General features: G+C 36.1%; 1 protein-coding gene across 3 annotated transcripts in view; it reads left to right on the top strand.

Moving 5' to 3' along the window:
• The window catches only part of MGAT4A (alpha-1,3-mannosyl-glycoprotein 4-beta-N-acetylglucosaminyltransferase A), a 124,531-nt gene that overhangs the window by 43,510 nt on the left and 67,795 nt on the right, over positions 1-13,226 (top strand). For 2 of the 3 annotated variants that reach the window (XM_044263873.1, XM_044263874.1), the window contains exons 3-4: positions 6,912-7,079; positions 9,261-9,401. In XM_044263873.1, coding sequence (XP_044119808.1) covers positions 6,912-7,079; positions 9,261-9,401 — 309 coding nt within the window. The remainder of the gene's footprint in view (positions 1-6,911; positions 7,080-9,260; positions 9,402-13,226) is intronic. The other variant, XM_044263875.1, reaches the window with a different exon arrangement.

Here is a 13,226-nt window from a genome sequence, read left to right as displayed (position 1 = left end):
TTATTTTAAATGCAGTATATGGTTCTGTGTATCTGTGAACCACATTTTCCCTTTGAATTTAGAAGGGTGCTGGTCTTTTCTAATCCATGCTTGTATGATGGATCCTGAGTGGAATATTCCAGAAACAAGGAATGATTTTGGTAATTCTTCATAATTCTTAAGAAGACTTTAGAAATAGGTGTCCACTGGATATTTTGAAATCCCTTTGTGCTCCAAATGTAATTTTGAGGATTATGTCCAGAACCCACTGTCCCTGGATCCTTTAATATGTAAGCCAGAGAGAGGAGAAGCAGCTAGTAGAGAGTAGAGCAGAGCTATACAGATTTCCTGGCTGCTTGAGTCTAGACCTAGTTTGAGGTCAGTATTGGTTACTTCAGTGCTGCTCAGTAGATGTCTAAGTTTCACCTTGGAGCTTGTTTGAAAAAAAATCTTAAGAGGCGTGGGGCAGGGGCAGAGGGAGAAGGAGAATCTTGCCCAGGTCCCATGCCCAGCATGGAGCCGACATGGGGCTCAACATCACAACCCTGAGATCATGATCTGACCCAAAATTAAGAGTCAGACACTTAATCAACTGAGCCATCCAGGTTGCCCCGCTTGTTTAAAATTCTTAAGCACCATGTCATACCTACTAAATTAAAATCTCTGAGGTGGGGTCCAGAATTTTGTTTTAACAATCTCTTCCAGGTGGTTCTTAAGCCTGGGAACATTAGAGAATGAGATACCTCATCTTGTTTGTAACTTTTAGCTATATCCATTCTAATTAGAATTATCTGTTCAAATCCCATTCAACCTATGTCATTTAGAGTCCTGGTCACTTGTCTTTTGGCTTTTCTAGACTAGTTCTTCTAAACCCTTTCTGAAGCCAGTTCTTTATTATTATTATTATTTTTTAAATTTTTTGTTTTTTATAAACATATATTTTTATCCCCAGGGATACAGGTCTGTGAATCGCCAGGTTTACACACTTCAAAGCACTCACCATAGCACATACCTTTCCCAGCAGTTCTTTTATTTTTTAAGAGATTTTTAAATGAGAAACTGCCCATAATTTCATCTGGGCCTTCTTTTTTAAAAAAATGGTTGTCTAAAAAAATGAATGTGAAGTGAAATGTTTTTCAAAGGCCATGACTTCCTGAAAAGTAAAGCTTGTTAAATTGTGGAATCTATTTCTGAGGGATCTCCATATATATATATGTATTTAAATATTTATCTGTGTGAAGTGGTTTGTTGTAGTACTAAAGGACAGAGGGGTGGACCAGACTATCAACGTTCTTCTCAGTGTCAGAATTTTATTGTTTAATATATTTTAAAATAAAATTTAAAAGTGGGTTTAATTTTTAGTAATTTTAGTTTTAATATAAAAAGCTGGTTTTTAATGTTAGCTCATAGAATTCAGTGGTGTCCCCCACATCTTGCTAATAAAGAGGTACTGTTGCTTGAAAAATGAAATTTTTTGTTCTGTTTATATATATTACATATTGGATATTAGTTTTTATTTTTGTTAGTTTTTCATCTATATTCATGCATTTTTAAATTAAATTGTTGGGTCCAAAGCTGTTATTTTTAAATTGTTGAACCACATGAAATTGACATTTTTTTTCCCCAATTTATTTATTTTCAGAAAAACAGTATTCATTATTTTTTCACCACACCCAGTGCTCCATGCAAGCTGTACCCTCTATAATACCCACCACCTGGTACCCCAACCTCCCACCCCCCCCCCGCCACTTCAAACCCCTCAGACTGTTTTTCAGAGTCCATAGTCTCTCCTGGTTCATCTCCCCTTCCAATTTACCCAAATTCCCTACTCCTCTCTAATGCCCCTTGTCCTCCATGCTATTGGTTGAAATTGACATTTTTGTAAAAAAAGATCAAATATCAGCAGTTTCATATGGGTCAACCTGATAAGTCTTTGAGGAGCCATAGGTACACTTTTCTCTGGAAAACTGGCTTGATTATTTTCTTGGAAGGAATTAAAGTGATTTCTTTGGAAATTTTGTATGTTTCAGAGTCTTAGGTTCATGCAGCATGATTTGTACTTTCATTGTCTCATCTGGATATATAATTTTCTACAATTAAAAAAGTTAGAATCGGTCTACCATAAAAACAAAACAAACAAAACTAGACATTTCCTAGTAAGATGATAGTGTAAGAGTTCCCACGGTTTCCTGCCAATCCCCCGGTAGAAACTGATTTAAAGGATTAAAGAAAAGCAAAAATAAGAATTAGGTTACTAATGTTGAGAACAGAGAATCATCAAACATGTGGTCACTAATTTGAAGGAATTTTTTTGTCTTTTATGCTAAAGTTTGAACTTCTGGGATGATCTATCACTCTCCTTAAGGGAGCAGCATAAAACTATGGGAAATATAGTTTCCCATATTCTAGAAGTCACTAGTGAGCCTGTGTTTGGGTCGATGACAGAGGATAGACTGCATTCCAAGGGGGGCTGTGGGGAAATTATAACTCTTCTCTGTTGAGAGGAGCCAGCAGTGTTCTGTGGTATCCTAGCAGGTCTAGCTAAGGGCTTTACCACGCATACTTTAATTCATTGACCTGGCATTGTAGATGGAGTACGGACTTGCTGTGATGTCTGGAGAGAACCCTTTAATAAAATATGGAAATATGGAGTTAGAAATCAAGGATGGATGTGAGAGATGGGAAATGATCCATTTAGAGCCCTCTCATAGCTGTGGACTTTGGGCTAACAGCAGCACTAGCATCTGGGCTGACAGGAAATACTTAGGGCTTTATCCAGTACTCCATGGGCCCAAAGGATCTTTTCAGGAGCATGGCTTGGCCACCTTAAAGCAGAACAGTGTTTTGGAGTAAGGGCTGGGGGCATTTCTCTGGTGGTAATGGTTACTCTCCCTATTTGGTGAAGCTGGCCTCTGGGAAGGTGGTTTCAAAAAAGTACCAAGAAAATGCATAGAAGGACAGAGACTGCCTTCAGGTCCATATCCCACCCAGTCCAGAGCTGCTAAAAGACCTAACCTGTATGCCTTCCAGTCCGAATTTTTTTTTTATTTTTATTTTTTTTTTAAGTTTCAAATGAAGAAGAGCTACAAGGGCAGCACAAAATGACTTTATAGATCTCACCTCTTGTGACTATTTTGTCTCTGTCACCTATTTGAGATAATTTGTTTCTTTTCAGCACTATTTGGGTATAAATTACAGAAATCATGCTTTTTAATCCCTAACTAATTTAATGTTTATTTCCTAGGAACAAGGAATTCTGCAAAATACTTCAGTATGAAAATCTAATTTAGGGAAATTTAGCTTTGGCGTAGTATCTTGTCTTTAGCCTATATTCTGTTATTTTTCCCCCAGTAATGTTCTTTGTAGGGTTTAGCTTTTCTGGTCCAGGTTTCTGCCCAGGACTGTGTTTTGCATTGAGTTTTCATGGCTCCTTCAGTCTCTTCATCTGTGGCAGTTCTCACGAGCCTTTTGTCTTCGATGACCGTGACATTTTTTTTTATAGTACGAGCTTTTTATTTTGTACCTTGTCTCTCAGTTTGGATGCGTCTGATGTTTCCTTGAGATTAGATTCAGATTATGTATTTTTGGCAGGAATGCCACAAGAATAAGGCGTGTCCTCTGTGCCTCACATCAGCAGTCATGTCATGTCTGTTTTCTGGTTGCTGACGGGAACTTTGATCACTTAAGCAAAGTATCTACCAGGTTTCTCCATGGTAACGTTAGCATGTTTTTCCCTTTGTAAGTAATGCGCACTTTGTGGGGAGATACTTGGAGGTGACATACACAGCCCTTTCCTCAGCACACTCTCACCTGCTGGTCTAAGGATCCATTTTCAATTTTTGCCTGAATCAGTTATTTCTGTGATAGCTGTGAAATGGTGATTTTTCCAACATTAATCCTTCCTTCTTCATTTATTAGTTGGCATTCTGCTATAAAGAAACCCATTTCCCTTATTTGTTACTATCAATATTTGTTTTGTGCTTAAATTTGTCCCTAATTTGGTTAGGAGCCCCTCAGGTACCTTGCTGTGCCCTTTCAGCAAGTCCTGTGGTGGTGGTGGTGTTTTTTAAATAGCGTTTTCTTATTTTATACCAGATTGTTTCAGGTTCATCTTAAACTTAAACTCCAGAGAGTTCTAATTCTCTTTTGGGTGGGTGGTGTCAAGAAACCACAATCTCAGCACTGCGTGACTGTTCGCGAGAGGATTTTAACTTGCTGAAAGAGGGAAGAACTGAAAGGACTGTTCACTAGTGCTGATTTTGGACACTGCCTGCCTCGCGTAATCGGCTCTTGTCCACACTTTCTGGACCTGGTGGTCCACAGTGTTTTAATTTCTATGGCCTTCCAGTGTGTTCTGATCTCAGAGCGAGATCCCCTTTATTATTTATTTATTTTTTCTCTTTATTTATTTTTAAAAAAGATTTTATTTATTTATTTGACAGACTACAAGTAGGCAGAGAGACAGGCAGAGAGAGGAGAAACAGGCTCCCTGCTGAGCAGAGAGCCCGATGTGGGGCTCGATCCCAGGACCCTGAGATCATGACCTGAGCTGAAGGCAGAGGCTTTAACCCACTGAGCCACCCAGGTGCCCTTTTTTCCCTCTTTAAACACATTCTCTCCTCTAGGTGAATTTTAGGATCACGTGTAAAAAAGTCATATTCCAAAGAAGTTTCATTATTTATTTGAAAGGTATTGAACTGAATTTATTATTTAATTTATGGTAGAATTCATTTTTATTTTTAAATTTATTTTATTATTATAATTTTTTTACAAGTTTGAGTCTTCTCACTTAGGATTAAGCAATGATTTCATTTACTCTTACAGGTGTCAGTAAGGGGTTTGTAGTTTTCGTTACATGAATCTTGGGTATCTCTTATTACAATTGTTACAGTATTTGTTAGAATATAATTGTTGATAGTTTCATGTTTGTGAATAGCATCTTTTTGACATTTCATTTATTTAATGAGTTAATACATATGGACAAGTGCCTAAACTATGAATGCATAATAATGAATTTTATTGCGCCACTACCCAGGTCCGTCATTAGGACCTTGCTGGTTACCTGGAAACTCCCTTGATGTCTGACCTAATTACAGCCTGCTTTGTGGTTCCTTCCCTCCTAAAACCAGCAAGTTAAGGGGCAGTACAGCTGTTTACATGTCATTGTTCAACATAAGGAAGAATGACAGTTGAGCAGGGTAGACTTTTTTTCCCCCCTGCCACAAAATTCTGAAGAGATGTTTACTGTGTGGGCTTTTGTGTAAGGGACAAAGAACAACATAATTGCCTGTTTTTAAGACTAGCTTTATGAAACATGCAGATTTATTTTTTGTAAGTCTGTTTCTTATTGAGTCTATCCTTGAATAAAGCCGAGATAATAATATTAAGTAAAAAGTAGTCTTTCTGAAGTGTGTTTTGTTTAGATGTCAAAATAGTAGCCTACCTAACTTGATACAGAAGTTGAAAACCATTGTTAGGGTTTCTCTGAGTTTAATGAGGTTGTGGAGTTAGTCTTCCTACTCCCATAGCCTCAGCTATCTTTCAGCATTGCTGATGGTGATTAATGAATGCTTTTTCTCCCACCATCCCTTGGATTTCTATGTCAGGCTCTGTCCTTAGGGCTCTTCTCAAACTTTGCGCTTTGTCCCTCTGAGCCGGTTGTTTCAATGCCTACATTTATCCTCATAAAATCCACTTTTATTTCCTAGACCAGGTTTTCCTGACCTGTGGTTCTCTCAAATTAAAAAAGGATGATTTTTAACGGGGGTCATCCCAGTTGATTTTACATCTGCCTGGTAGAGTTTTTAGGAATCAGGAATTTGGCCAAAGTCTGGCCTAGGGAAATCTTGGCAGAATAGGAATTACAGAGGAAACAGCCTATGGAAATAAATGATGATGCTATAAATGGTAATTTATTATTAGATACATTATCATCAGTTTTAATACTTTATCTCTCTCTTCTTAATACAAATAAGGTCTTCTTTTTTTTAAGATTTTATTTATTTGACAGAACGAGCACAAGCAATCAGAGAGACAGGCAGAGGGAGAGAGGGAGAAACAGGCTCCCTGCTGAACAGGGAGCAAGATGCAGGGCACAATGCTGGCGCGATGCGGGGCTTGATGTGGGGCTCGATGCGGGGCTCGATGCAGGGCTGGATGCGGAGCTCCATTCCGGGCTCCATTCCGGGCTCCATCCCAGGATCCCAGGATCATAACCCAAGCTGAAGGCAGACGCTTAACCAACTGAGCCACCCAGGTGCCCCACAAATAAGGTTTTTATAGTTGTTTGGACCTTTTGAGAAATGATGTTAGTATTATGCTCAAAGTGTTAATTCTAAAAACTTTCATCCTTTTATCCCTGTCTTTCCATTGTTAAGTGCTTAGTTGAAAGTGCTTGCATTCTTACAGATATAAAGAGCAACAGATGAACATAGGGGAAGGAAAGGAAAAATAAGAAAAGACAAAAACAGAGAGGGAGATAAACTGTAAGAGAATCTTAACTTTAGGGAACAAACTGAGGGTTGCTGGAGGGGAGGTTTGGGGGGTAACTGGGTGATGGGCATTAAGGAGGGCACTTGATGTAATGAGCACTTGGTGTGATATGCAACTGATGAATCACTAAATTTTACCCCTGAAACTAGTAATACACTCTATGTTTACTAACTTGAACTTAAACCAAAAAAAAAGAAAAGTTTAAAGCCTCAGGAAAAAAAAAAATAAATTGCTTTCTAATGCTAAGAAAGAAAAAAAAAAGGAGCATTACATTAGTGCAGGCTTTTTTATATATAACTGGTTGGGGCTCTTTTTTATTTTCAGTTCTATAGCAGTACACAAATGAATATCTTTCTGGAAAAATGTGACTGTAAAAATTCTGATCTTATATTTTTGTTTTTTTTTTTAAATACATTAAACACTTCTGGTTTTGTTTCTAGAAAAACTGATTGCTTATCAACGAGAGTTTCTTGCCTTGAAAGAACGTCTTCGAATAGCTGAACATAGAATCTCTCAGCGCTCTTCTGAATTAAATGCCATTGTACAGCAGTTCAAGCGTGTAGGAGCAGAAGCAAATGGAAGTAAGGATCCATTAAATAAATTTTCAGGTACAAATGATATTTTTAGTTTTATAAAAATTATTATTTTCAAAGGGTTACGTGACGTAATTTATTTGAAAGTCGTGTAAAGTAGCTTATCAGCCAGCATTTATTACTGTTTTCAGAGAGAGACATCACACAAACCTTCCCTATCATGGTAAATTATAATAAAACAGTTGTGATTAGTTACTCACTTTGATTTTAAGAGAGTAACATAATATTGATTTAGATTTCAGTTGGATAAATTTCACCGACCATAGCAAAAAGCCAGATCTTTTAAAAACTATATTCCAAATGAAATTAAAATTTAATTTTGTGTTTTTACATGTTTATGTTGTGACCTATATGGGCCTCAGATAGACTCTGGAGAACATTTGAGCTATTTGAAACAATTAGTACTCTTATCTCTGGCTTACAGGGAAAAAAATATGGCTTTATTACAGTGTGCACTTTTGGGGGTATCTGATCTGTTGCTTCTCTGACAACTTGTGGTTAGAGTAAGATGAGTGACAATTATCCTCTCTGTTTCTGTGTTTTCATTAGTCCAATAATTAAATTGACATGTGTATGTAATCAGTTGCCTCAGAATTTATGTTATCTTTCAGGATTAATATATTTTTTTCATTTAGCAGCATCTTTCCCCATCCTTTATCATTCATTCCTCTTGTCTTGGATTCACCACCTGACCTTATTTTAAATTTTCATGCTGCATGGTTCCCCTCCTGATTGTGAAATGTGTGTTATGGTACAATAACACTTAAAATTATGGAATGGGATAGATAATAAAAAATAAAGCATCCATAAGCCTGCTGCCAGTTGATTTCTGCTAACATTTTTGTTTCCTTCTAGTCTTTTTTCCACTTACGTTTTTCTTCAAAATTGTGATTGGGTGTTAGAGCCTCGTTTTAACTTTTGAAATTAGGCTATTAGTTTTCACTGTGTCTTTGAATATTCTTCAAAAATGCTATTTTCATTGGCCATATGTCAGTTAACCATATACCATAATGTATTAAATATTTTTCTAATATTAGGCAAATAGGATTTTCCTATATTGTTTTTTCTCCCCAATTTCTAACTCTGTGATGAACAACTTTGTGTATAAATTGGTCACATTTCTGGTAGCCCTTATGTTATTTTGTTACATTATGATTTCCTTAAAAACAGGGATCTATGTTTTAATGGCTTGTTCATTTCTAAACACATGACACAGTCGCTGGGACAAAATAGATAAATACTTGTTGCATGCATAAAAGTGAAATTCCTAAAAGGGAAATTATTGACTAGTAAAGCAGACTTGTTCTAGGGTTTTTGATGCTCTTCTGAATAGCTGAATAGCTGAAACATGTATCACATTATCACCAGGATTTAATACTATTATCAACTTATGCTAAGTTGATAGGTTGAAACTAGTGTCTTGTAATTTATAATTGTTTCTTTACTTGTGAGATTAAGTATAACAGTCATTTGCATTTCTTTTGTGAATTGTTGATTCTTGTCATATTTTTAATGGAGTTTTCATATAGTTTTGCATGAAATCTTTGAGGCTTTAAATCCTTATTCCCAACTTCCGTATTTAAAAGGTTAAATTAAAATCGAGTTGGAACTGTAAAACAATATTGCCTACTAGATTGAGTTTTTATTTCATATTATGTTAAAGGGTTCATTAAGTCCTCCAAAAAAACCCAGAAAATCTACTTGAAAATTAGGATCTGTATAGGGCATTCTCATATTGTGCTGTTTAAATTATTGTACTTTTTTTTTTTGAAAGAAAAAAAATCTTCCATTTGAAAATTCAGTAAAATAGAATAGCATAAGAAGAGTGAAAGCTATTGTGGTGAATGTGCTTATTACATTTTCATAAACGGGTAGCATGTTTTGAGTGTGTTCTGCAGGGCCTGGGTTCTGAACTGAACCTTTATAATAGCAAACGATGAAAGCATTCCATGATGAAAGCATTCTGTCTCCTCATGGTACTTTGGCTTCTTCAGAGTGGTATCAACATTGGGACTCTGTGAAACTCTGGTTGCAGAAGTGTCTTTTTTCATTTTAAATGGAGATCTTATTCACCAAAGTATGAAATCAGGAAAGAAAATTCTTTAGTTCTAGTGCTCATAAATTTTTACTGCTATATTTGTAAAATCAGTAACTTCTGTAAGTAAGGCGATCATTAATTATGCTTTTCTGTTTTAGATAATACTCTTAAGCTATTAAAGGAGTTAACAAGCAAAAAATCTCTTCAAGTGCCAAGTATTTATTATCATTTGCCTCATTTATTGCAAAATGAAAGAAGCCTTCAGCCTGCTCTGCAGATTGGTAACGGAAGAACAGGAGGTATGTTTATTTTGTTTCTTACTGTGGTTGTACTGCTGGTCTTAATTGGATCTTGGAGTATAACATTGACCATTAGAAGTCTGGCAGGTCAAAGAAGAAAAATTCCTTCTCTCTGCATAATAACTTAGGATTCATTTACATTGAAAGGAGTTAGGTATTTTTTGCCATAGATCAGAGTATAGAGCTGAAAAGGGTCATGAGAAATCTGGTTTAAGCCCCATCTCCCAGCAGAAAAATGTTTAAACCTTTTTAATTTTTCTGTTTTGAAAATTTGAGATGACTTTTTTTTCTTGTGTTTTCTTTCTATATTAATAGTTCTCACAGTCTCATCAAGAGAGGTTTTTTTCTGTTTGCCCCTGCTTTTTCTTAAAGAGCTGGAAGGCATATAATCGCTTTCGTTTAACCTTTCAGACAATAATAGAAATACTTTGGTTTGCTTTTTTTCTCATATAGTGAAAATATAGTTTATTGTTTGTTTTTTTCCTCTTGTTAGAACTGCCAGACATTTAATTTTCCTTGTGGGCCCTACTTACTTTTATTTCATTATTTTTATTCCTCTATTTTGACTTTATTAATGTTTTCTTTGGAGGTTTTAAAATGTAGCTAGCAAAATATCGTTTTGCTCCCCTAATAAGTCTTTTGTCTTTTGTTAAAACCATTACCCGATAGATACTGGGGTTCATATTTGTGATAATGTTTCTGAAATGCTGATTTAATCTGCTTTTAATTCAGTAGGATTCTTGGGTATTTACTTTTTTTTGTGTGTTGCATTTTCTCATATTATTTGATCTATTAGCACAAGCTTTTATATTTGTCTTTTTTTAGTTCTGCCATCTTTCTACTTTATGAATCATTTAAAATTGCACTCTGCCTTCCTAACAAAGTGATAATTCTTAAAATATCATGTTCAGACTAACTCATTCTTCCATTTCCTTATTGATTAAATAAATATTTATCCAGCAGATGCTGGATGTACAACCACTAACAAGATGGGCGGTGTACTCTGAATTATTTTCTTTAGAACATTGGTCATTAATTATTTCTGAAGTTGATATTATATCTCTCCATTTAATAATCACTATTTGGGTAGGGTGTCTCAGTCATTTAGTACATTTGCTGGTCTAGATGATGTCTTCATTAATAAGAATATCAAATGAAAAGAAAGTACAAGTTGTTTTTTTTTTAATTTTATTTTTTCAGTGTTCCAAGATTCATTGTTTATGCGCCATACCCAGTGCTCCATGCAATATGTGCCCTCCTTAGTACCTGCCCACCACCAGGCTCACCTAACCCCCCACCCCTCTCCCCTCTAAAACCCCCAGTTTGTTTCTCAAGAGTCCACAGTCTCTCATGCTTCATCTCCCCCTCTGATTTCCCCCAAATCCCCCCTTTCCATATTCCAGTGTCCTCTGTGTTATTCCTTATACTCCACAAGTAAGTGAAACCATATGATAACTGACTCTCTCTGCTTGACTTATTTCACTCAGCAAAATCTCCTCTGGTCCCGTCCATGTTGACACAAAAGTTGGGTATTCATCCTTTCTGATGGAGGCATAATATTCTATTATCTATATGGACCATATCTTCTTTATCCATTCTGAAAGTACAAGTATTTTTAAAGTATTTTAAAGTTCGCAACATCTAATAGGTTCTCCTATGGTAGCTCCTTGTTATTTTGTAAATGTGACATTTTCTTACCCTTTTGAAGATACTTACTTTCCATCCCATTCATTTATAACTTTATCATAAATATAATGAAATCTTGGTCAGCCAGATTTCTGCTAGCTAGCATTGTTACCAAGCTGGCACTACTTTTGAGAGGTAGAAAAAGCAGACAACTTGAAAAAAAAAATACAAGAAAACCCTCAGATTTACATTAAAATCACTTTCTTAAATCCATAAGCAGTGGTTCTTAACATTTTTAGAGTCAAAGAACCCTTTGGCTATCCTAGGAAAACTATACACTTTCTATTTAGAAAAATGCACATAGAAAAAGTAATTCTGTATATGTATGCTGGGATTTTGTGCAGCTCCAAAATCTTTTTAGGGACTTTATATTAAGAACTTTTCTTTTTCAGATTTTTAATGTATTTATTTGAGAGCAAGAACATGAGCAGAGGGGGCGCAGAGAGAAAAACAGACTTCTCACTGAACAGGGAGCCCCATGCAGGGCTCACTCAATCCTGGGACCCCGAGATCATGAACTGAGCCAAAGACAGACACTTAACCAGCTGAGCACCCATGTGCCTCTTCTGTTTTTTAGATCAAAGAAAAACTACTTCTTGCTAAAAATTGTTATAAAGTGGTCAGGCTGACTAAATAAGGAACAGCACTCAGACCAGTTAAGTCTCCCTAAGACTAAAGAGGGAGAATGTTCCAGGTAACTACTGTCTAAAGAGGGGCTTGAATTCCTTGTGAAGAACAAAAACCTGCCAGCCACCCCCTCCCAACCCACACCCTTTCTAGATCCTTCCATGAAATTTGCAGGCTGCAATAAATACATACAGCAACTACAGATGGGTAAAGGGCGTATTGTACAACTAGGGTTACAAAATATTTAAGGAAACCCACATTGTGAATGACTTAATACTCAAGGAAATTGAATTTGCAGAGCAAGCAGAATGCAATTTAGAAATTACACATATTCAATATATTTTAGAGGGATGAGAGGCCAGTTCATAAAGGATTAGTTAGTTATCTCTGGTTCTAATTTCATCGATTTATATTTAAAATTACCATATAGATGGACTAATAAACAGTAGATACAGCTGAAGATCAGATTAGCAATCTGAACGATTGAGCTATGTAGTTCTTCTAGAACACTGCATTGAGGGCACAAAGAATTGGGGTAGTTGGGGTGCCTGGGTGGCTCAGTCGATTAAGTGGCTGCCTTCAGCTCAGGTCATGATCCTAGGTTTCTGGGATTGAGCCCCACGTCAGGCTCCTTGCTCTGTGGGGAGCCTGCTTCTCTTTCTCCTCCTGCCTGCCTGCTGCTACCCCCACTTGTGCTCTCTCTCCAGTCTGTCCACTCAGCCCCATTTCCAGTACCCTAATTCAGAGCACCTATCTTCTAACTGATCTCCCCAAAACACTTTTACTCTGAATACTTTTATATCCGTTTGCCACAAAATTTGGTAATCTTTTTAAAATTAAATTGGATAATGTCACTCCCCTACTTATAATTCTACAGTGACTTTCTCTTATAGTCAGTTAAAACTAAATTTAAGGTTGCATTTGATCTGACCCCTAATTAATTCTGCTCATTCTGCTTTAGATACATTCTGTTCTATTTCTTGACTGTGTTAAGATCATTGTTTCTTTGGGGCCTTGCTGTTTCCTCTTCTGGAATGTTCTTCATCGCTCTTTCTTATCATTAGTTATCAGTTCAGGTGATATAAGAGAGGCCTTCCATAACATTGGTGTCTATAGAGGTATCTGTCCCTTTCCCTGTTCCCCACTTACTCTTTTTAATATTGCCACATTTTAATTTGTTAGAACCTATCACCTGCTAAGATTTTATTATTTATCTTTTTCCCTCTGCTAGAATATTGATTCCGTGAGGTGAGGGACCTTACCTACATTGTTCTCTATTATCCTTATCACCTAGAATAATACCTTGGGTTTGATAGGTGTTCAGTAAGTATTTGTTTGGAACAAATATGGGAAATATCTTTTAAAAATAATTTTATTTAATTAATTTTAAAATTGAAGTATAACTAACATGCAGTATTATATTAGTTTCAAGTGTACAATATGATTCAACAATTTTATACTCAGTGCTTGTTATAAGTATATTTTTAATCCCTTTATCTATTTACCTATCCC

This window comes from Neovison vison, chromosome 8 (genome assembly GCF_020171115.1).
Source record: "Neovison vison isolate M4711 chromosome 8, ASM_NN_V1, whole genome shotgun sequence".
NCBI lineage: Eukaryota > Metazoa > Chordata > Mammalia > Carnivora > Mustelidae > Neogale > Neogale vison.
This window is presented reverse-complemented; position numbering and strand designations above follow the sequence as displayed.